The sequence below is a fragment of the Leptosomus discolor genome, chromosome 6 (assembly GCF_034619465.1).
Source record: "Leptosomus discolor isolate bLepDis1 chromosome 6, bLepDis1.hap2, whole genome shotgun sequence".
NCBI lineage: Eukaryota > Metazoa > Chordata > Aves > Leptosomiformes > Leptosomidae > Leptosomus > Leptosomus discolor.
Window position 1 is genome coordinate 64,566,415 of NC_141396.1, and position 24,767 is coordinate 64,591,181.

General features: G+C 46.8%; 1 protein-coding gene across 1 annotated transcript; it reads right to left on the minus strand.

Annotated features, from left to right (window-relative positions):
• LOC147415417 (coiled-coil domain-containing protein 13-like) lies at positions 1-23,611 on the minus strand. The gene is made up of 15 exons (XM_086467000.1): positions 23,382-23,611; positions 21,165-21,313; positions 18,522-18,664; positions 15,519-15,608; positions 15,140-15,256; positions 13,810-13,914; positions 11,929-12,093; positions 10,248-10,424; positions 8,433-8,630; positions 7,842-7,978; positions 5,485-5,568; positions 4,558-4,686; positions 2,005-2,159; positions 696-810; positions 1-160 (listed from the first exon to the last, which is right to left on the minus strand). The coding sequence occupies exons 1-15, from the start codon at positions 23,609-23,611 to the stop codon at positions 1-3; spliced, it is 2,154 nt and encodes a 717-aa protein (XP_086323126.1).
• Between the last annotated feature and the right edge of the window lie 1,156 nt (positions 23,612-24,767).

Consider the following 24,767-nt stretch of genomic DNA (forward strand, 5'->3'; position numbering starts at 1 on the left):
TTAACTCTTCTGCTGTTTCTGCTGCCGAATGGCCTGTAGAAAGATGTCCTTCACTTGGTCCATTGTGTCTTGAAACAGTTTAAAGTCTTCCTCTTTCTTTCTCCCAGCAGCCTCCAAAGCATCCTTCAGAGCTTCGTTCTCAGCCAGCTGGATCACAAGCCTACGAGGAAACAAAAGGGAAACTTTCATGTGAGCTGCGGAGCTTCAAAGCAAATTAGAACAGTGCTTCAGCTCTGGGGGAGAAAACAGAGAAACACATGCTCTCTGCTCGTTTTATGACAGGCATGAGAAAGAGCAGACTTAACGCTTGGTCCTTCTCTCTTTGAGACAGAGTATTAGATGACCAAGATACTTTTCAGATCTGTTTTGTTAAAGATTGTCATTTTATTTTCACTAACAAGCTTGCAATCGACGCACAAGGAAAGAAAAGGGAAAAAAAAAAAGGCGTCGTCCTTGCACGTGTTTTGTGTTGCTTAATACTTGCATTAGCTTAACACTTCTGGATATCGGTATAATTACGAGGAAATTTGTGTAAGGATGACCTAGACAAACTCAAACCAGAGGATCTGCCGTTTCTACAGAGTTTGCTAGGTTTTCTCTTCTGAGGAGCGGGTGCAGGTAGTGCCACTGCTGGAAGGACAGCCATGAATTGTAGCTATTGTAGGTAACCCAGCACGGAAAGAGGGAAACCGTACCTTGTGCTCAGCTCCTCTACCTGCGATTCCAGAGGCAACTTGGAGGGCTGGGCTGCAGAGGGCTCCTTCCTGCCACCCACAGTCAAGGGGAGCCTGGAGTGACTCGCAGACGGGCCTGTCGATTTAATCACGACATGGAGTTTTAGGAAAACATTTTCACGGGTAGCGCACTGAGTAAATATCAGGAAACGGTGAATCAGTGCTAAGGAATCTGTTAAGTTCTATGTATATCCATGAAGATACCGCAAATGTATAGGACAGGCTTTTATTTTAATCTCCTTTCAGCAAAACGCAAACACGATGAGTTTGCACTGCAGGGCTAAACGCAGGAATGTGTGTGCCTACCTGTTTAGAGCAGAAAAAAATCCAAAATATTTAAGTGGCGAAAAAAAATGGATGAGAGAAACAGTTGAAAAGGATTATTTTAATGTTTATCTTGTCGTTGTGTTGCCTCCCGAATGCCCGTGATAACGTTTGCGTGTGGCACACGCTTCTGTTTTGACCCCCAGCACAAACACTGCCCAGGGTAAGTGCAGTAAAGCACTTCAACGTGTACTTCAACCTAAGGTTCTGATTCAGGAATGCTCCCCTCATTTCAAAGGGACACGGGACCTTTTTTCAGGGTTATAGGGAAAATACGATTCGAATTTACTGCTGGGATGGGAGGAGCAAAAACCCTGGGGTCGGCCAGTGAACGCCTGCAAGGGAAGAAGGCTCAGAGGAGACAGGCAAGGACGATGGGCTCAGGAAGCTCAGAAAAGAAGGTAGAGAGTGACCACAGCCGTTGTAGAGGATGCTGAACTCCCCCAACCAACAGCAAGGGGGCCGGAGGGTGGTCTTTGCTGCAGACAAAGGGCTGATCAGTCGAGTAAATGCGAATGGGCTTCCCTAAAACGACCAACAGAGCCTTGAGCCAGCCACTGACAGGCCTTAAATTGGGATGCGTCCTTTTAATTCTGCTCTTAACCTTCAGATGAATCTCTCGGGCAGAAGTGCACAGGGAACACAGCAGTGGGCACGGCGGCAACACAGAGCAGTGTCAAGTTTGCTCTGTAGACTGTGATCCCGTGGAAGAAAACACGTTGCAAAAGTCCTGCTCCCACTTAAATCTGTGACAAAATCCTCTTCAACTAAGTGCGGCCAGGATTTCACCTCCTGGCTTGGCCCACTGGCCTGAGTCGGTCCAAATCGCGGTGTGTAAGTTCAAGCCCTTGTGGAGGTTTGACAGATAAAAGAGTCCAAATGTTGTTGCTGTCCATTAACCACGGTGGGACGGGGGACATAGGTGCAGATAAGGGCTCCACCTCACCTGCTTTGCTCCTCAGGGGGGGTTTCTGTGCGCTCCTGTTCCTCCCTGGGTCCTTTTGCAGTTTTTCAAGCTGCTGTTCCAACACGACACATCGCCGCCGCTCTTCCTGAAGCCTCTTCTCAGCTTCTAAGGCTTTGTCGCTGCCTTCCTCCACCCTGATGGGCAAACAAAGGTGGTTCAGCTTATTTATTTCACGACTAGCAAGCATCAGTCAGTCTTGATACTCAATCCTTCAGGCTGCACAGCTCCCAACAGAGGGAAAAGGAGAATTTTCCGTGCACCCACAGGCAGAAATCCCAGTACAATTGTTCCAGATGTCATCCTCCAGATTTGCCCACCAGACTTAACTAGTGAGTACAGTGAATGGAAGTTGCCCAGGTCCCTTAACACTGGCTACTCGGGTGAACTGACCACTCAGACGAGCAGGCAAGCTGCAGATTGCTGAGGAGAGATCTTTTATTACAGGAATCATAAACTGTGGGGTTTTTTTAAACACTCTGGGAAAATTTGGAAGGAAAATAGTTTATAAAACCGCTGTCTCGTATTTAGCTGTTTTGCGTCAGTTATCTGCAAGAAAGAAAAGAAACTTGACGTTGCTTTTAATAAACGTGGCCCTTAGACACTACTGTGGAAGGGAGTGAGTGGAAAAGAAACGGATGGTTCACGCTGCAGCACAGAGCAGAAGGGCAAAGTGCCTCAATTCACCCCAAAAAACATCTTAGGAAAGCAACTAGAAAAAATTTGACATGCGCCCACAGCTGCAGTCAGTGGTGCATCTCCTGGTACCAAATGATTTAAAGGAGTTTAAAGCTAGAGAGAAACCTGAATTGACTCGCTGTGTGGTATAGTGCAGAATAAAGGAATTTCCTTCTTGACCCCCCGGGTGATAGCTGACTAATCCCTGAATCAAAAGGCTGGACCAGTCTTATTTCCCTCCCAGTTGGCATAGCTAAAAAAAAAATATTACGACTGTGATAAAATTATATTGCTACCTTAAAAAATCTATGTACAGGCAAGACTCTGACCTCCTGTGGCAGTAAATTACCAGACTGGTGACGTGCTATGAGAAATTGTGTTCCCCTCGGTGGTTCTGAAGTCACTAAACTTTCACTTGACCAGGTCTTCCCCCAGCATCCACAACCAGCGGAGGAAAAACGACAAGGCTAGCTGGTTTTTATTAAATCTTCTGCCAATATGAATAACAAACTAAAACGTTCCTCTGGCTCTTCCCCTTCCCCCAGCAGGGCCCAATCCTCCGAACCCTTTACGTTCTGCTCCGCAGTGACTGTGCAGCCCCGTCCTAAATCCTGGCAGCTGCTGTTCAAAACCACCACTCGTGTAACCCTTCCCAGTGCTCCTCTCTTGACTTAAGCACTACGTGCACTGCTTGAGCTTCGCTGCCCCACGCTCTGACAGGGGAAGAGGAGGAATGCACCATTTTTTTTTTTTTACACATATTCACGTTGAAATGTGACCGGGTGCTCTATTATCCTGAGGTCCTCCAAGAGTTATTGCACGCGGTCTCACGGAATTTACTTTACCTGCAGGAGCTCTTGATAAATGTGCCGTAACTGTGGAGGTGCTGAATCATCAGTCTGCGGTACGTTTTACAAGCGACTCTGCATTTCATTGACTCCACGTTCTCCATGACCCCACGTTTGTGATGGCCCCATTTCAGCCATCACTCACACCTCCATCCTCCTCTAATTGCATAGCTCTATTACACTCACCGGACTTACAAACAGGAATAAAAGTCTCCCCGTTTGTGTTTCCAGGATTTAGCCCTTAAAAGCACAGGGGATGATACCTTTACCACAGTTACCAAAAAACGTGTTTTCCTGACTGCGATGAATTGTACGGCACAAAAGCCAGACAAGCGAGGAATGGTAACTAGCGTAAAATCACGCAAGCAAATAGTGCCTGTTGTATTCAAAAGTGCACAGACAAACACATACCTTCCCACAGGCTGTAACGCAGATTTGGGAATCTAATAATATACGTACTCTAACTGCGAAAAAAAGCAGTAGCTAGAAGGTATGTAGACAGAAAAGACTTTGCTTCCTGCCCTCCTAAAACTGGCTTTTAACACCATCTTAAATTGAACTGAATAATAGAAAAGAAATTTAAAAAAATCACTGCTATGCTTCAGTTAAACCAGAAGGAATTCATTTAAAAGAGGATACAGCGAAACTTAAAAGAGTGTGAATCTGGCACAGAAGTCAGATTGTAACTATAATTACAGTATTTACTACTGATGAATAATATTGCTGCCTAAATCAGACCACACACATAAACACACGAATTTTAGTTTTATCTAGGTGCAGCAAGCTTGAAGACGACACTGTTTTCTCTGTCCTTTGTTCCAAAAGAATAATAATAATAAAAATGAATCATCAACTAGGCGGGGAAATTGAGCAGAAAAAATTTAAAAGCCCCTCTTGAGGGAAAAGCTCACGCTGGCAGCGTGGGGGTGCACCGTACAGCCTCTCCCACGTCTCAAGCGCTCCGTCATCGCAGCATCCCACAAAGGATCCTGGCGGAATCAGCCTCTACCTTTTCTGCAGCACAGTGACCAGCTCCAGGAGCCTGTTCCGTTCCACTTCAGCAGCCTGGCAGAGCGCCTTGTGCTCTGTGACCTGCGTCTGCAGCACCTCCAAATCCGGGCTGTCAGCGCCAGCGAGCCTAAAAGCAGCAGAAGCGTAGAGAGTTTGTTTCCCATTTCAGCAACAAAAGAAATGAAACAAAGAGGGGATTTGAAAACCCTATCAAAATACACTCGTCTGAAGACTAAGCTAGAATGCAGAGCCAGGCTCCCTACCTCCCCCCAGCACCAATCTCTACGCTGCAATAAAGGAAAGAGAAAGATTTGGAAATAAAGCCACTGTGAGTTTCACTAGAAAGGGGTTTTCCCTCGCAAGGAGGCTTCCCCTTCCCATCACCCCTGAAACCAAACTTCCACCCCTGAGCAAGCCACGATCGCTGACTCTCCTCCCTTTGCTACTGCCCAAGTAAAACAAGCCTGTACGTGGGCTCTCCAAAAGCTAAGCCTTTAAGCGGCACGCTGTTGATTTTCTCCCACTGAAAGGCTTCAGGCAGCATCAGTACAACGGCTGTTCTTGTGCCTGATACCTGATGAAAGGAAGGGGCAGTTTTCCCACGCATCCCATTATTATGTACTTCATCACTTCTCCCATCTCTCCCTGCAGGAGTATTCAGGAATATGTCCTTTAGAGCAAAAAGCAGGAGAAAACGTGGTGACTGGGGGTAAAAAGGGAAAAATGGGATTTATGGGGAAATAAAACTAGAAATCGATTAAAAAATTAAGACAGCAAGAAGACATTAGAGCCTTTGGCAGCAGGTAGGAAAGGACGGTGAAAGAAGCTGTTCACAGCACCAAGGCAGACACGGACAAGGTTTGCCAGCAGCTCGCGGAGCGTGGCGGGAAACCTCCCGTGTTTTCGAGGAAGTTGATGCACGTACCTTCCAGGCGTGAGGTTAGTACCGGGAAGGAAAGGCTGCGTGGCGGCGGACTCGACAAGCGTATGGCCCATCTTGGACACTGTGCTGGGAGGAAGAAAGCTTTGTGAAGCCCTGAGCTCTCCAGAGGGCAGTCGTCCAAGAACTCCGGACCTTTTCCAGTGTCTGTGTTTATTGCTGCCTTGTAGGGGAAAATCTCCCAGAGCCTCCTAAGTGGGTATCACTCCGGCTCTGCATACACAATAGCTCAGCTTGCTCCCCGACTCCAAAACACTGCTGCAAAAACACCTCGTGTCTCCGTTTTAGGCAAAAACTACCGGGCAGCGTTCGAGCTCTGCGCTTCTGGGGATACTTTGCTGGCCCTCCAGACCGGCCTGGAGGAGCTCCACGGCACAGAGTAGCCCCACAGCAGCTCGTGAGCAGGAATTTCTCTCGATCCCGCTTGGCTCCAGCTGAGCACGCGGCCACACAGGCGGCCACTGCTGCTCTGCTGCCTCAGACCCTGGCAGGGAGCACCCTCATCTTGCACCTTCCCCCACTAGGATGAGGGACAAGCACAGGTTACTGTGCATGTTTTACGTGCTTTCACAACCAACAGAACCCCTGCTCTGCAGCCACGTGCGCAGCTTTTCTTTCCAAATGCCCTTTAAAAGTACCTTTATACAGTTTTCTGAACCCTTCTGCTTTGTGGAGACGCTCAGGAAGAGCTGTCAGGCTTACTGCTGCAAGAGGAGGAGTGAACTGGTAACACGAGAGTATCACCTCCACTCTGGATGAGTTTTATGCATAATGACACGTGTGCTCGGGAGGTAAAATTCAAGTTTTCCAAACTTGAGCTCCGCTGCCTCAAGGCAAGTCCTCCACGTTTCCTTGCCTTTAGGCTGCAGCTAACAGAGGATAAAGCCTTCGTATTGTGGAAGAGGCAGAGCTGCCTTCCAGGCTAGGAGCGGTTAACCCCCAAAATCAAGGGAAGGCTGATAACGACAGGAGCGGCCCAGTCTAACAATGCAGACTTTTATTTCGACATCTCCGAGGGGCTTTAGCTCCTATTTATAGCATTTTTCATGTCATCTTTCCTGATAGGAAAAGATGATTCACTAAAGTAAAATGAAACAGAGAGTTCATCAGCATATTAAAGTTAATGGAAGGAGTGAGCCCTGCTGACCAAGTCATTAACGGCTCTTGCAGTTCTCAGACTCCCTCGTTGCCCACCTGACAGGTCAGCTGGTTTCGTGACCGAGCGGTGCCGGCCACGTACACAAGCAGTCAGTTATGCATCGCACTTAGCGGTTTCTACAAAGCCATTACCCAACCTCGTTTTCCCACTTGCCTTCCTGCTTACCGTCAGCAGCCCTACGAAGTAAAAAAGTAGCTAAAATGCAGATTTGCTCCGTGAGAGCACAACTTCTGCAGAATTAGAAGTGGGAGAATAAAGCCAGTCAGAGGGGTATAGCAGTGGAGATGCAGGCACAAAGTCAGGATGCTCTAACTCTAACTCAAAAAGAGCGAGAAGAGCTTTTCTTAAATTTTGTAGTAAAGCTCTACTTAGACTCGGGGATACATCTGACGATTTACAAGCCAAATTCAGTGCCTAAAGTAATGTGGAATGTGAGTTAAAATGACAGAGAAGAAATCAGCTGCAATTTTACCTCGATGAAACATTCCCTCCTTCCTCAGAAGAGCAGTCTCAAATCTTTGCACCCGTGAACTCTTTAACAACAAACGCAGCATTTTAACAGGAAAGGATATAACTTACTGCAGTATTATGGTCCCTGTACCCAGCCAGAGCGAGCCAGAGTCACACCCGTGTAAACAAAAATCAGATTTAGCGCTGTATGGAGCTTAGTGTGATTCACAGGGTCCTCAGCGCGGCTTTAAAAAGGGCGTTTGTTAAGAACAAATGATGCGGCGGGTTTTCAACGTTTCTGCAAGGAAATCCTAGTCAAAGCACATTGATCGATTTAAATCACGTGCCAGTGATTTAGTGCTCACCTAAAATGGCGTTGTGTGTTAATTCACCACCCTGCTCTCAGAAGTCTGCTCATTAGAAGCCCCGTTTCTCATAAGAGGGAAGAATCACAGGCACTTAAGCTAACCACATAGACATCCTCTGAGCTGCAGAAAGGGAATTAGCTGCGCTGCCATCATGCCAAATGCAGTAATGTCTGCAAGTCTGTGTATCTTTCTCTGTTCCAGGACGAAAGTCGACGAGATAACGTGATTAGAGATTCCCATATACTGTAAACAGGCTGCCACAGCTGTTGGCACACAGCACTTGTGGTTGGAGCCAACTGCCTGGGAAAACCACGCTTCTGAATAACTCCCAATCATTTTAAACATTGACATTGGGGGCTTCTTACCGAGCAGATCCAATCCTTCCAACCCGATTGCTGCCTGATGCCAGAGGCTTAAACAGAGTAAAACCTGGATCTTCCAAGGGTTCAGAAGGTGGTGGGTCAGCAGCTCCTGAACGGTCCCCTTGATGGGCAGATTCCTTCTGTTGATGTTGGAGCAGGTTATAAAACCAGTTACGCAGTTCAAAGGAAAATAGCTGCGTCCGTGCCTAATCAGCAGCTTAAGATCATTGCTACGAGCATGCCAGAAGGTTTGATTTACAGGACTTCCTCAGAAACTTTTCTTTCGTTTCTATCCATTGCAGGATGGAAACAACACAAGTCAGTAAAAAGTTGCAATTTCATATGAAATCCTAAGGGGGCACACAGTGTTGCTCGAGAACCCGCAGCACAGCACCACCGCTACTGGTGCCAGCATGGCTGGTTTGTGTCCCTAACCCAAGTTTTACCTTGGGTTCAACGCTCTAGCTCCCATTACCGAGGGACCTGACAGACTGAAAATCTCACCACGGCCCTCTGAGGGTGTTAGATCAATGGGAATAGATCTCAAAGGATTACAACGTGCGCTCCTCCAGCTCGTTTCTTCTGGCTCTCTACCTGGAGTGCGAGTTGCCCAATCTCCTCTTCCAGCTCTTTAACCTTTGCCTCTCGTTCAGCCACCATCTGTCTGAGCTGCTCTAGAAGGCAGTTTTGCTTCTGAACCTCGCTGTTCAAGTGCTGCCCTAGCATCTGCTGGGACTCCTTGTTCTTCTCATCCTGCTGGTTCAGGTGCTCCTGCATTTGCTTCTGCTGGTTCTGATAACACAGAAACAAAGAGTGAGATACTGACTTTTGTACACAACGATCATTAAGACTCTTTGGGTGTTACACCCCCCAAGACAAACACCCGTTTAGGAATGCTGGGACAAGCCACTGCCCTGCCAAGCCCCTTCCTCAGCGTAAGCACGCTGATGTCACTAGTGCTGCTCCAAGAATCTGGTCCGTTACGTTTTAAGCACGAGATCACCTTGTCTTGCTCGTGGCGTCTGTGCCTTGAGAAGACTGCACAGCACATCTACGGGCAATGCCCAGACACACGTGGCTGGGTAAGGACCGTCCATCCCCACTGTGGGTCATATCAAGACTTTAGTGACTGGATGGTGCAAGTAGAAAAGACCTGAGCAATTGAGAGATTCAGCTTTCTGGCAGGTTTGCTACTCGGTGTGGCAGAAAAGAGAGCACGAAAGGCTGGCCTTTGACAAAGAAGGTGACTTTTTCATAAATTGGATACGAGTAAAGCTTTCAATGTGCTTTTTGTGAAATTAGAACACAGATTGTGCAGTAGTGGCAGTAAAAGATGAGGGATGTATGAGACAACAGCTATGAGGCTAGGCTGCTTTATCAATGGGCTTTGGAGTTTTTCTCACACTGACAAATCTAACACTTGTTGGACAGTTTGTTCCGTCAAGCCAACCAACTGCAAGCAAGGTGCTTCTTTGATGTAAGGGATAAAACAAGTTAACCCTTCCTTCCCAAGGAAACTCACATCTTTCTGTAACGATTTTAGTGAGAATGCTCAGGCTGTGCAAAAGTGACCACAGTTATTTGGCTCCCCTGCAATCTGCCTAATCTGCTGGTCCGTACCCGTATTCCCCACGGCTGCCTGGTGGGCAGAAAGGCAAATGCCAGCTTAGTCATAAGCATGTCTTCGCTAAAACCGAGGTACAGAAGCAAGGAAATGTGATTTGAAACTTGGGAGGGGCTGGATCAGGAAACACAGAACTAACCCTACTAGAAAGTGGCATGTTTTCCACTAATGGTTTTTTATTATTGTAATTGGGGAAGACTATTTAGAATCATGGCAGGACGAAAGGATGCCGCAAGACCATGAGAGCAGCCATTTATTTCAGCATAACTGCACCTCGAGTCTCTGCTAAAACTCTTGGTTTCGAAGAGGCCAAATCCCCTCAGCTACTGCGAATGGGTGGGCGCGTGGTTTAGTGCACGGGGTTCAGCTCGTGCGTTTTGGGCTGCGTCCCGCACCAAATGAGAGGGCAAGACGGCAGGCATTCTAAGGAAAAAAAATATCTCCCAATGAGCTGAAAGCAGGACAAAGTCCAGCTTCCTGAGTCAGGAATGAAGCCCTTCCTACTAGACAATCCTACTTCAATGCTGCTGCAAAACGTTTCCTCCGATACTTGCAGCTTAGAGCCACTTTGCTGCAACTGTGTCACGCCTGGTGCCGTCTCGCAGCCTTTACACAACCCGATGCAAAAGGGCTTCGGCTGACTAGGCAACCTCCGCTTGTCACAGTTTGATTCATCAGGCCCCTGTACACCTGAAGGTTGTCTGTGTCACCGTGTCATTAAACACCACCATGTTTCATCACCGATCTGCAGGGGCTGGGACCAACAGGAATAGCCAAGACTGTACCAGTAAGGCGTCTATGAGCTCATCGTCGTGTTTTCCTTTCTCCAGCAAGGTGACGATCTGTTCCTTCAGCGTCTTCACCTCGCTGCACAGCACTTTGTTCCTGGCTTTCGATGCCTCAAGTTTTCTTTTCACTTCCTCGTGACTTTTTTGGAGAGCATCGCGTTCCCCGCTGAGTTTCTGCAGTGATGCAAACACACCAAGGGAAATGACAGCGACAGCCTATCACCCAGCCCCAGGTGCTCTGGTGAGCTAAAGGAATCACCCAGCACCTGGGAGAACCTAAAAAAAAAATAGAACTGGCATACCCCATCATCCCGAAGCAAGTAGAAATTACAAGTGCTACTACTCGCTGCCTGCTTGCCAGCATCAAAAAAAGGTCTGTCTGCTCAGGAATACGAGTGGACTAGGTTGCTTCAGTAAATGCCAGGAAGCAAATAATAATTTTGTGTTAAAATCTCATTCTGTAGGCTCCTGCTTTTTCATTTGCCTCATCATTCTCCACGGGGAAGCTCTCTTCCAGCCAGATACAGGGGGGGGATGCCACACTGTCTCCCAGAAGCTGCCCTTGGCATATGCTGCCCCTTGTGCCATGCCTTCACCCAGATGAAGCCGGCCAGGGAGCACGCTAGAAGTGAAGTAGTAACGGAGAAGTGCGAGGGAAGTTACTGTGAACGAAGCCTGAAACACAAAGGCACAAGTGGAACCATGCAGGCTACAGCTATTGAGGAAAGCCTTCCCTGTGCTGCGTGCCTGTAGCCACAAATCTTCTCTTTCATTCTCATGGCCAAGAGGGAAAGGTGGGCATCAGCCCATTGCTCATTTTGTTGCCCAGTTAAACTGTGGTGAGAAAAGCAGGAGCTAATCAAGCTCCGGAATGGTGCCAGGCAGCCTCTACAGAAGCGACTACAGTGAAGAAGCACAGGGAGATGCGCTTTGCTAACCTGGATAGGTGCAGCTGACCCCAGCTACCCAGGTTTCTTGTGGACACAGGGCTACACATCCTTTCCACCTCGGGGTTTACCACGTGTGCCACTAGCTATAGCCTCCCTCAACCCCTCAACAACGGTTGCCCGTTTATTTTTGTGGCAACTCCATGTGACAGACAAACGGTGGGACCCATTTTCGGAATGCCTCTTAGAGGGCGTCTGGCGTCGCTCTCAACGTTATCCTCTTCAAATGTAGAAGGCCACAGCCACCCAGATACGTGCGGTGTGAGGGGGACGTTTGTACTTAACACCACATGAAGAACGGCCAAAGGGTGAGAGGGATGCTACAGCCTTCGGATGCAGCTGTAGCAGGGATTTTCTCTGCGTCCACCTTCAGTACAAAGCCAGTACCAGCTGCATTGCAACCCAGGGCCTCCCTCCCTCTTTCCAACATCACCCATCAGGCACAGTTGTCAGATGGCCACATTTCAGGCCAGGCAGACGTATCTGACACACCAATCATGAAGCAGAGGGGAAGACCAAACCTTGTACTGCAGAGGCAGGCCTGGCCACGTAAGAGTGCGGTACCGAAAACACACGGGGAAGCCCTTTGCTCAGTCTGTGAACTACGGCAGGACTTCCTCCAGCAGATCAAATGGGTTCCTGACATTGTCTCCTGGTAGGGTGTAACATACACCCTGAAGGTCAGGCAAGTTATTACACACTATATACCCACACAGCTCAAGTTTTTTTACCTCCAAGGTTTCTTTCTTTTCTTTTTCCAAGCTGCGAATCTTCAGCAAGTTCTTCTTTTGGGCTGACAACTTTCTCGGATCAGTAAGTGCCAGCAATTCCTCATCAATCTCACTCAGTGATGTTCTGGTCTTGTTTTGACCCAACTGATTCTCCAGCTCTCGAACCTAGGGGACAATAATGACGACTCATCCAGAGGCTTTACCAGGGGTACAGTGGTCCAGCATCAAAGAGGACATCACCAAAAGGAGCTCAGAGTGTAGCATCATATTACTTCTTGACCTTATTGTGGTTAACTAACATAAAGCAGTGTCTGCTCTTTCAAATTTAAATTTGTTAGCTGCTAACAAACATGCAGATGTCTACAGCATCTGTGCAGGGAGGAGATGTGACACCAGACCTACAGGAGAGTCAGGACATGTGGGAGATCTGTGCCTTACTGGAGCCACGTGTGGAGGCCAGGCAGACACTCCAAAGCATCCTGAATGCCACTAAACACGTGTGGGCAACAGAATAATACCTTAGATCGCCTCTAAAAGGGCAGACACCCACTCACCCCTATACACTTAAGCACCTTGGTCTGTAGCAGAATCACCATCCAGGATGTCCACAATCCAAGGCACAGTTCATCAGCCTCAACACAGGTACCTAGCACTGGTCTAGATGTCTTGGGATACTGGAGACCCATATGATGCAGGATTTACAAGTCTCTGGAGAGATGACCAGAGGTCAGAGGGACACCCTATGGCATCTGGGCTGGCATTAGACACTTAGGTGCAGCCAAGTGAACTCAGCCCCTGCATCCCAGCTCTTCACCACAGACTTCTTCGAGAGTCAGTAGAGGGAAACGGGCACTGCTACAGCACAGTTCCTCTGCCCTGTTCTGGAGGTGCCTCCCAAGAGGGGATGCACCTTTTGACTCAGTGACTGTATTGACAAGATCCCCACTGACTACACAAGGGGCCTGAGGAGGCTGGCTCAGAGAGAAACTTCTGCAGTACCGTAGAGTACAGTACGTGCAGTCTTCAGATGAATCCCAGCCAGGGGGTCTCATGGAAGGAAGATGTAATCGGCTCAAGGGAAAATTCAGTCAATCAGTGCAAAAATCAAAAGTTTGTTGGCATATAATTAAACAGCGGAAAAATGGAAAAATACGTATCAAATTGCCTGAGAGAAGTTTGATTTAAGATGGAGACAGAACTGCCTCCCTGTCTCCAGCCGACATTTCGGCTAGACTGTGCCCTTCAGGAGATTCAAGAGTTAAAGATTTTACTCAAGTTCCTGGGGGAACAACTTGAAAAACTTATCTGGCCTCAATTCTTCCCATCTGACTTTAGGCACTGAACAAAGGTGTCCAAGTCAGAGCACAGACACTGGCAGGGCTCCTTCAACACTCAGTGGAGAGAGGCACCTTCAAACCATCCTGGGGTTTTAACTAGGCTGCCACAGCTCTCCAAGGTCCCTGAACTCTCTCCTTCAACAAAGATGTGAAAGATTCCCAGCTTAAACACTGAAACTTGCATGTTTGCAGTAGACTAATTAAAATAGTTTGCAGGAACTCCGAAAGACACATCAACACATATTTAAATTTTAACACCCCACCTCCCCACACATATGTGCACACACACACATAAACATACCAAAAAACTATATAAAAGTTACCATAAAGTGTTTTATTCTAACAGTTGCTTCCTTCAACAGAGAAAAGGCTGGCCATCTATTTGCAGTAAGCACTGCAAAGTACTGGGATATGCCTTATAAGCAGGTACAAATGTTAGGAATTAGGTAAAGAAGAACTAAGAGTATCTTTAACTCAAACTGAGGTAACACCTCGACGTAGAAAGAGCATCCCAGACCCAGCACCACGCAGGGTCTTAACTCACCTTGCTTTGGAGAACAAGAATTTGCTGGGCTCGTCCACGCCAGCTGCCAGAATTGGTCAAGAGACTTTGAATATTCACATCGTCACCAACTTCATTTGCTAAAAGCTACGAAAAAGGGATGAACACCAACAATAAGGCTAGGCTCAAATACACGGGTTGGGGAGAGGGGAGGGAAAGCTACTCTTCCCAGCGGCAAACACAAAACACTGTATCTATAAGCAGGGGCCATTCTTTATCGCCTGTATCTGACCCCCTGTACCCCACGTGATGGAAGCTCTTTCAGATCGTTGCCACGGTACAGGGTGTTGATGCTTAGGAGGGGTTGGGCTAACGTGAATTATTTCACTTTGTGAGGTGGGTCATTCGGTATTTCGACGTTTGAGTAATATCCTTTGAGTTTTGAAAAACATGAATCGGTGGTTTGCTGCCTGCCGACGGGGAGGGTCAAATCGTACCATCCAGCTGGGCGTCAAACTGCGCTAGTGTTGTAAAAACGAGGATTTCAAGTTCGTCACCGAGGTTGACTAAGCGTTACTAACAGGTTTCCATATTATTTTTGATATCATGAACACTTAACCAGAACGAAACAGGAACAGAGTAGAGGTATTTTCTTAATACACACCCTTGCCACCAGGAATTGAGCCAATCTCTCTTGCACAGTTCTGACACAGCCACATTAACGAGAGCTAAAGTTAGTATGAAGAGCATTTAAATTATTTATAAAAAGGTCAGCAGAGTTCTATTTTTAGGACCATATCCTCTACTCTGATCTGCATTGCAGGTCTCTTCTGCAAAGTAATGAAACCCAAGGAAACAGAGCACATAGTAACACGTTAAAATCCATCACAAATCAAAGAGGAAAAGGTTACGCCGGATGTCACTCCAACAAACTGTTGTTTAAACATGTGCTGTAGTTCAAGTGTGGCCTTTAATCCCGTTGACTTCCACGGGACCGAAGCCTACACTGAAAGTCAATACACAATCAAACGTTTCGGAAAGGAGGAATGGGCCTGAACGTATGCTGCAAGTCAGTCACAAACCTATTTGGCTGAACTGGGACTTAGAAACCTTCAAGAATCTGAGCCCATCGTGGCAAAAGAAATACTGGACGCAGGCATCCAGCTATGGTGGCAGAGCATGAAGGCTGTGTGTCCACGTGCACGCCTTCCCAACGCAACCACTACACCCCTGGATTTTCTTACCTCCTTACACTTCACTGAAATACTTCATGGAGGTTAATCAAAGCTCAACAGAAAAGCAGCTTCCTGATTTCCCAAGAATATACCTCTCGCACGGGATCCCAGCCACAGACTCTGTCCTGCAACAGTACCTTTTGGGTCATCTTCAGCTCCTGCTTTGCAGACTGGAGTTGGTTACGATACTCCATCACTTTGAAGTTGGCTGTGGTTAATTTTTCTTGCAATGCTTTCACCTCTGGACTTTCAGCCTTTGAAGAGAAGAATGTACTTGGGGAGAACGGAATCCTCAGGGAAAAACTGAAGTGATTAAGATCCACAGACCCATCAGGATCGCAGAATCTTTTTTCCCCAGACCCATGCAAATGCCTTCCCTCGTTTTTGGGGTCACAGAGAAGGTACAAACAGAGCAAATTGGTTATAAAACTAGTGACACGGGTACATCCTTGTCATGAGGAAAGGACTGTGCAATGGGAGAGAACTAAATTTTCCCTTTTCAATTACAATTCGTACCAAGTTTCCTTCTATCATCTGCAGAATTGATTGCTTGATTCCTGCATCACCACCACCAAGAGAATGTATTTTTTCTATGGCTGTCTGTAGCTGGAAAAAAAAAAAAAACACATTGTTATTATAGAATGAACACAGTGAAGAGCACATCTCCATGGAATAGTAATTAGTAAAAAAGTACAACAGCGGTTTTGATGATCCTGGATGTTTACTTACTCTAGAAAAAAAAAAAAAGTACTTCATTTTCCCCTTGATTTTTTAAACACAATCAGTAGGAAAGCATATAATTTTTTTTCCTGAAACGCTTCCCAAAGAAGCACATGTTATTTTACTGTGGTATAACTTCAGTGAAAACGTCTCTGGATCCGCTGAGATGGGATCTGTTATCAAGTGTGGAGACTTCTGGGGGATTTTATCACCATAGGTTCATAAAGTAAGTGTTTATATACCTAAATGCAAATCCAGTACCGTACAGATCAGGATGCTGTCTCTAGATTCTGGATGCCAGTTTACCCATTTTGAAAGAAAATCACAGGATATTTCATAAAAAGCACATAGTTCTACTCACCAGAGGAATGTAAAAGGAGAAACGACTACCTAAAGCCCTATAGCTGAGATTCAGTAACAATGTTAAAGCTATTTTCTTTAGCTGGTGGCTCTAAAGTAGCATTTCTCAAGCCGTGAAGGGTATCTCTCCTGTTGGTTGCCACAGCAAAGGCAGGCAGTCATATAGTCCCTCCTGGTCTGAATCATGCCCAATGTTGAGGTTGCAAAGACTTCTTACTGGAGAGGAGGGCAGGGAATTTGGAGCTGGAAAGGCCAGGAAGTGTTGCTTTAAAGGGCTGAGACTTCATTCTTTGAGGTGGGCGGGAAATCTTGACTATTTGCCCCAATTAAAGAAGGCTGTAAGGAGCAGCTTCTTCATTAAAGTGATACCAGGGGAAACCCGGCGTGTAACTCGGAGCCAGCTGCAACTTCACCCCTTCTTTGCAAGTCAGTCAATGGTTGGGCCACCCTTTCTATCCAGCTCATCAAGTCTTTCAGTCAATGGACTGAGAACGAGACATTTCAGCTAGTGGTGGCAGCTGCTAGGTCAAATCCTAAGGAAGCTTTCTGCAAACATCCATTTGCAGCCTTTGTTTACATCTACCACCCTTTGCCAAGCGATTGCTCAACGGCCACACCTTCCATTTTGTTTGTGGGAATGTAGTCACGTTAAAACACTTACGATTTACATATTTTTCGGTCCTCATACGAGCAAAGAGCTAACAATTATGTAAAAGGACAGTGTTTTCCACTGGGGAAAGCGCATCTTGTGAGGCATTTGGAAGGTACCATCACCACAATTCATTTTGCAGAGCTTAAGGCATCAAGAAGTAGGCAGAGGGGATGAGATTCGACTCACAAATTAACACGTTCCTTGCTCTCGGCGTGGGTGTCTCTATAAAGAATGGAGTCTCGTCAATACGACCAGGGAAGTCTAATCTTCAGCTCACTCTACAGCAGACACCTACACTACATCGAGTGGAGGGACTGACTGCACACTCGGTCTTGTTGCCCACCCACAGCTGTCTAGTCCCCTCGGAGGCATCCGAGGGTACCCCGGAGGCCTTCGGCTGCTCGCCAGCACTGCCTGTCCTGTCACGTCTAACAGCCCTGCAGGGATGTCTGAGAGGTCAAGTGACATCACAGACTGGACTTTTACGCTCCTGTGTGGGCAACTGAATTGCACTTTAGCTGTCTTGGCTCTTCCTACAACCAATGGAAAAAGACGAGTGTGTCTAGACAGTGATCTTCTCTCTCATCCCTCAACATTTTTCATGGATACCTCCCACTGTCCACATCGCTTTCTTTTTACCCATCTTTTACATCTTCATATAGTTCTACTGAACAAGTAGAACCCACAAACTCAGCCAGTGACCATTAGTTTAGAGAAGAGCCACCCCAAATGAGGTTAGGAGAAAATACAGCCCATTGACCAGGTTTCAGCGGGTTCACGTTGCGGTTCATCTTTACCTCAGACGAGACAGGTTGCTGTGTTTGGGTTTGATTCTGATGGCGCTGGTGTCTAAGAACAGATTAGCTCATATCTAAAGTGTCCATCACTGCTCTGACCAGCAATTATTGCTTCTTGAAAATTTCTGTTTGCGTTGAGTTTGATTTCCTTTCCGAAAATGTCTGTGGTCCCTTCTTTTGGGTCAAGATCTGACGATATTTTAAGTTTGTGTTTGAATAACGGCCATTACAATGCTACAGTAGGGGATTATAACCAAGTGGATTTTACTTGAAATTATTCACGGCTTGCTCCCCTACTTGTGTGATTTTGTAGGTCCCCAGCTACACGGGATGTTTCTTAGCCAGCCTGCCAACTGTTCGACAAGACCCCTCTGACCAGAACGCTCTGGATTTCTGCAGGAGTCCTCAAAAATTTAATCTACCATTTCTTGATCTTTCAGGTAACTAGAGCACAATTCAGATAGAGGCACAATTCCTGATCAGAAGTGATTATGAAAGATGCAGTCAAAATGCATCTGTCAGCATGACAAATGTTATTGATCCATTGACATGCTGTCTCTGTTCTGGAAGTACTTATGCCAGAAAACAGCTTTCATTATGTGGATTAATAAAGTTTCGAAGAATAGAGTACCAATTCATGACTGGTATTAACAAAGTGGGAATGTAAGACATAATAATATGAAATTTGTACCTTCTCTCAAAAAAAACCCACCAGAAAAATATCATTGCCATACTGTTAGAAAAGCCCTTGTGCTTCAAATCCAAGTGAACACCCTTTCCCAGCTGCTCCTTTCTGCAAAGGTGAAAACAGCTGAGGGCACACATCCCTCCTATCATGGACAGACATTACCAGAATTCAAAGCAAACACAGATTTAAGAGCAAATTCAAAATGGGAACATGAATCAAATCCAGTTTCTACAGCTCCTCTATCCCAAAGGCTGGATTTCTCTGGTTTAGCATGCAAAAGAGAACAAGAAAAAATGCCTCACTTCTCTCTCCAGCTCTTTGACTTTGTTATTCAGTTGCTTCACTTTGGCTTTTTCACTCTCAGCCTCGGCAGTTATCTCACGATTCTTTTTGGCCAATTCAACTATTTTAGTAGCTGCGACATCTCCAGGTAAACCAGCCGCCCCTGAAAAGTATACATAAAAGCAAAGGACATGTCTTAGAGGCAAGATTCAGCACAGATGACGCTTTTCTTCTCTGTCCAGTGCACAATGTTCTTTTATTGTCTAATCCATTTCTCTCAGAGCTGTGCCCGGCACTTAAATGAACAAGTGAGGGAAAAGAGGCGTCAGCGGCTCCAGCTGGATCGCCTGCTCCTTTCAGCCAGCATCACACTGTGGCTAGCAAAGCCACGTTTCACACTTCAGCAACAGCCACACATCAAAAGGCCACAACAGCGGTGGTAGCAACATTACCACAGAGAAAGGGTAGAGGTGTTTTTCTGCTCGCCGCTGTGAAGGACAGTTACGAACAGGTTTTTGAGGCATATTACAGAAAAAGACAACGCTCTGTTTCGCACTGGTTGTTTACTACTGGAGGAGCTGCTGAAACAGAGGTGCGAACTTTTCCAGACATCTGTCCTAAAAGGTCAGGCACACTGTGACAGTTGGGCCCTGGATAAGGTCCAGGAAATGTCATTGTGCCTATTTATATGTCCCTTGAGATTATACATGGAGCCTTTACTGTATTACACGTTTAATTGCTCTTTTAAACTGGTACTTCATTCACCTCCTCAGCAGAGAGGGTTTGGTTAGTGTCACGGATAAAGCAATCCCCAGGACTGGCTCGTGTGTCACTCGTGTTCTTGTGAACATCACAAAGGTCAAGAAAAGTTCTTGCACAAGTGCAAAACTAATATGATTGTACACCATGTCCATGGAAACCTCTAGCTCAGCAACGAGCACGACCCTGCAACAACAAATCCTTGGTGGGATAAATGAAGATGGAACTGGGCTCTCGTCATTCTTCTTAACTCTTCCATCCTCCTTCAGCGCTCTGAAGTAATGACTTTTCTACTGACATCCATGAAGATTATATTGAAGAACCAGGGTGAGATGCAAGGATGACAGATTACTCTGAAGTGAATTCTGAGTCCCACAAAACCCCTACAGACATTATAGGGGCAATGCAGAATATAGCTGAGAACAGAATATGACTCTATATCACTATTTAAAACCCTGTGGAGAGCATAAATTTATTATTTTTAAAAGCATTTCCACTGTTCTCACTCCTTTATGTGATTTGTGTTTCTCTTCTCATCTAAAAGCTACTTTCTCCCTAGTTTTCATGACAAATAATGCCTGCTAAGGATCACAGTAAGAACTAAACTCACCAAAAGCCAGGCTGTTGCTTCCACGTGATGGTCTTCGAACACACTGTACACATTTAACCAAAGCTTTTAATTCCCAAACAATGTGGGCGAATCTCTTGCCACGATGTAGACAGGGAAGACAGAGGCACGAGGCCAACTGCTGCAAGCTGGCATACGAGTCAGCCAGAGAAGCTGCAACAGCACCCCTGGCTCCAGACCTGACCCAGTCATAGCTCATCGTGTCTCCTACATACAGCTAGAGAGAGATTCTACGAATTAAGGCGTAATTTAAGTGTTACTTATTTCTGCTTATTGCTGGTTTCCCCCTTCTCTATTAGCCCGGTCACCACCGCTGCCCTGAACAACAGTGGCACCCAGTGGAGGAGGTGCAACCTGCACAGTTCAGCTTCCCGAGGACACCCAAGCCACTTTAGAAGCTGGACTTTGCATTCCCCCAGCACCCTGCTCAGACAAACGAAAGGAGCCTCCACAAGGAATTTAACACCAAGTAGCACAGAAAGCTGCAACACTGTTCTTGGACATTAACAGAGAGTTTTCCAAGCCACGATTTCTACGAATCATCGGGTTTTGTGCCGATAATAGCAAGCTTGCAGAAGATCTGTAAGGAACAGAGGGCACTGCGCCCCCCAGAAGAGCGTTCTACTTCTTTTCAGGGACACATAATTATCAATAACACCTTAGGTCTGACCTGCCTGACTACCAGAAGTCATTTGGTCCTTTCCACAGCTCCCTGAGATGGGGAATAGCAGTATTCAGATTTTGCAGCTCATGGCACTGAAGGGGAGAGCAAGTGTACGTGCCATTCCATGCGTGAGTGCTGACCTGTCAAACCACCGTGAGGAACCTCCCTCTGCAAATAAAGCAATGAGACTCCTTACACGGGAGAGACAGGGATGTTCAGCAAACTCTGCAAATGCAAACCAGTGTCAGACCCTTGCAAGTTGAGGGAGCAACTCTGAGCGTTGACTAAATCTATACACCGGTGTCCAAGTATTTTCAAAGTTCGGAGGCAAGTGGTTTCAGTGCTATTGCAAATTCCTGCAGGCTCAACAGAGCTCTCGGTTGAGAGCTGAATTTTGGTTCTTCCTGGCAAAAGCTTGTTACAGGAGTGGAAAGGGAGGCAACCAAAATATGACCAAAATACTCCTTTTTAACAGAAAGCAGGTGAAGAGATGTCACATGAATATTTCACTGCCCGGAGCTCACAATGACTCTGTCATCCTACCTCTATTGTCACCACCATCAAGCAAACACTGGTACTAACACAGCGAGAATACAAAGTTACCGTGCTTACCTGACAAAGCTAATCTGTCCTCCGGGATTTTTTTCTGGAGTTGCTTTATTTCAAAGTCTTTCTCTGTCAGCAGTTTGTATAGTCTGCAGTTCTCATCTTGGACCTCTCGAAGCTGATTCTGGAGCTGCTCGTTCTCAAGCTCAAGCAACCTGGGAAAAAAATAAGCCATAATGGCAAATGTCACTGTAATGTGCTTCAGATTCCAGGAGTAAAATAATTAAATGACTGTATGCTGGATGAGCTGAGTTTATCAGGAGTGAGTTTACTGAATTAAGCAGAATATCCTAAACCTCAGATCAGAACACCAGATGATCTGATCTATCCCTATAACTTATTTCTTCTTAAAAAATTCTGCACTTCCTTGTGTTGTCTGGGGCAAAACATCACAGAACAGGTACCTTTTCAGTGCTCTTGAGGTTACTGAATAGTCTTGTCTCACTCAGTCTTATGTATCTGGTTCCTCAGAGGAAATCAGAAGGGTTCACCATCCAGCATCCACGGCATCCAGGCTTTCCTTTCTGTACTTACCAAAGCTAACAGAAGCCAACAGCGCATCAGCTACAAAAGCTGCTGCTGAGGTTCTTGAAAAAGGAATGCTTCATAGCAACTCACAAAAGACCAATTTCCTCTGCCCCTATCTGATTTTCTTGGAACCCCACCAGGATGGACTGGCATCAGTTTGTATTTTTGGAATTCATTTAGAAACCAAGGCTATCAAAAAGCGCTCTGAACAGGAGGAAATAGCCTCTTGCTTCTCCTGTTCTTCGGTACATTGAGTAACATTCATGAGTTTCATCTCTCTGAGACATCCAGAGAATTAATAACTCCAATCTCTTTGCTGTCCTTACATGATGGTACTGCAAAGGTAAAACCAAGAAGCTAAGGCCTCAGGGGCTCAACTCAATTGTGGGCACGCAGGCATCTATTTGAGATGCCCCAGGATTAGCTGAGCTCCCTACGTGAGGCCAGCAGCCACCACGCAGGGCTCTTGGGAAAACCTCTGGAGCCCAGGCAGAGAATTGAGAGCATCTCAGAGAGCGCTCGCCACCCCTGTGCGGACATCTGAGCCAACCCCAAGAATTACTACCATCCTCCAACTTCAAGCTGTCAGCCAGATCCCTCCAGACAGCAGCACTTCAGGATAGAAATGAACCTGTCTCCATCCCCCAGAGAGGGGGGATGTGCTAAGCGAAGTCATACTGACACAAATAGGTTTGGGGTAGAGATCCTGCTGGCTCAAGCCAGCAGCTCCCGTTCTGCCTGCCTCTGAGCTTCCTCTTTTCTCCCCTCTGACTTTCCAGGCAAGGTCCCACTCCATACACAGGGGTGTCTCTCTGTGAGCAGCAAGCCAAAATGCACACAAAAGGCCAAGGAGGTCTAGTCAATACAACCAGCGTCGCCTACAGACCAGCTGCCACTGTGGGGTGATGCAAACCGCTCTCAAACTGCCACAGAGTGAGCTGATGAGGGGACTCAGTTCGGTTACAGGTGCCATTTGGGCTGCCCACCCATCCCCCAGCTGCTGAAGGGTGCAGACCTCCTGTGTCCTGGAAGTTCCCGATACCCTACAGCATCTCAGACACCATTAGACACCTAAGCCAAGCAGATGATTTGACCTCTAGGTTCTTATTATCTACAGTGTGACTCTGAATGCCTACATTTTGGTGATTTAATCTGGAATAGTGTCCCACTCCTTTGGCCTACAGAGTGATTGCTCCAAACTACAACAGGAGTAAGTTACTTGGATGATCACAGAGACTTGGATAAAGCTCAGTTGTTACAGTATAGACCCGTGGCTGTAGACATATCCACAGCCAGACAAGTCAGCTACCTTTGGCTTGCACCCATTGGTTGCTTTGCCCTTACCTGCCTCTGGAAATTTCTCATGTAGGGCACTAGTTTGTTTTCAAGGATAGGCAGGAATGAACCAACAGTTCCGAGGATGTCAGTGATCCTGAGTGACTGGATTTTGTCAGAGGGCAGCCAGCTGCCCCTAGCCTGTCACACTTAATCCCGCTGTCCTTCTGCTCTCTGTTTGTGAAACACTGATAATACAGTGCACACCACAACGCTCTGAGGATAAACATGTTAGGGACAGCGAGAGTCTCCTCAGGATAATGAAAGCCCAACATGTGAAGACATGACACAGGTTGTGTAAGAGCATATGAAAATAGAATTCTGTGAGTTCCTGAAGGAACGGTGCTGCTATGCCTTTACCTTTTGCTGTTATCTTCATTTACAGGCTGTCCTGTTTCAAACAGGTTTAGATCACTCGAGATTCCGAAAGTCTCCTCTGCGTTGCCATTGTCACCCTTCTGACTGTCCTGCTTTTCCTTCTGACTGTCCTGCTTTTCCTTCTTCCTCTCCATTACATTTTGCAGCCGCCTTTGCTGCTGTTCTTGATAAGCCTTAAACTGCCTTTTAAAATGTTTTCTGTCTGACTCCATTGTTTACTAAAAGCATAACAAGAAGAGAATAAAAGAGACAGAGATCAACATCGCTTTGAAAAACGTCCTCTTCCAGCAGCTGCTTTGCCGTTTTTCTTCACTAACCTCTGTGTGATCTCCCTGACACCGCCTCCTCTCAGCCACTGGGCTCTTCAGTCCCACTGCCTTGCTTCAAGGGCCTCTTCCCATAAATGGCTTTCAAATCGTCTTCAAAAAGGTTTTCGGGTCTTTTTCACTCTATCATTCAAAAAAGCAACGTTTTAAAATGTTTTTAAACAGATTCTGTTGAAATAAACATTTTTACAGAAGAGCAAGTTGGGGTCAAATCCATGCCAGCGTGGCAACCCCATTATACTGACGAAAGGGAACGCAGACTGCTTGCAACCATCCAGCCTTCCTTCCCACGTTTCAAGGAAGGTGGAGATCCCCCCGTTTTTGGGTTAATGTGGGAAGAAAGATCTCTGTTAAACCTAATTTTGGGGCACTAGTTGGCAAGAGCGTGGCTTACATCTTTCCCCCAATTCTCTAAGCATTAAGTGACAACATTAAAGCGATAACATCGCTACCTATTTCAATGTCTAGAGCTTTACTTAGCATGACTAAAGGCCATCAGGTTTCGAATTTATTCCAGCCCCCTCTCCTTCTGTTTGGCATTTACTGTCAGCAAAAAAATAATCGAGTGCACCTTTGGTCTAGGAAAAACAATCAGTACAAACTTTCCAAGGCACACCCTCCGCTGAGTAATGGCCCTTTCTCACACCAAGGCAGCAACCATCCCGACCAAGTGCCAAAAGGCACGTTATGTCCCTTTGTGCAGCTTTACCTCCACGCCCGGACCCCTCGGGCGTGGACGAGGTGCATTAAGGACCGACAAAGCAGCAGAGCCCGGTGCCTCTGCACAGCCCGGGGCCCCCGGGGGCAGAAGGGCTGGCCTGGGGGCAACCTTTAGCCCTCCGGCCTACCTGGGTACCGCCTGAACACAGAGGGCTCTGCCACAGAGCTGCTGGGGGGACGACACAGGGGGTTCCCTCTCTCCCCCGCCCAACGCCCGCCTCGTCCTGCGGCCTGCCAGGGCCGCGCTGCCTCTCCCTCCGGCTGCGCCTCCTGCTCCCGGCCCGGCCGCGGCCCCACGCGGTTCCCATAGCAACAGCGGCCC

What these genes read in the sequence shown, in the direction of transcription:
- LOC147415417 (XM_086467000.1), bottom strand. Translation starts at nt 23,611, where the DNA reads ATGGAGTCAGACAGAAAACATTTTAAAAGGCAGTTTAAGGCTTATCAA. An exon ending in GGACAGATTAGCTTTGTCAG is followed by an intron (nt 18,665 to 21,164) that starts GTAAGCACGGTA and finishes TATACTTTTCAG; the next exon opens with GGGCGGCTGGTTTACCTGGA. An exon ending in GGAAGGATTGGATCTGCTCG is followed by an intron (nt 5,569 to 7,841) that starts GTAAGAAGCCCC and finishes TCTTCCTCCCAG; the next exon opens with CACAGTGTCCAAGATGGGCC.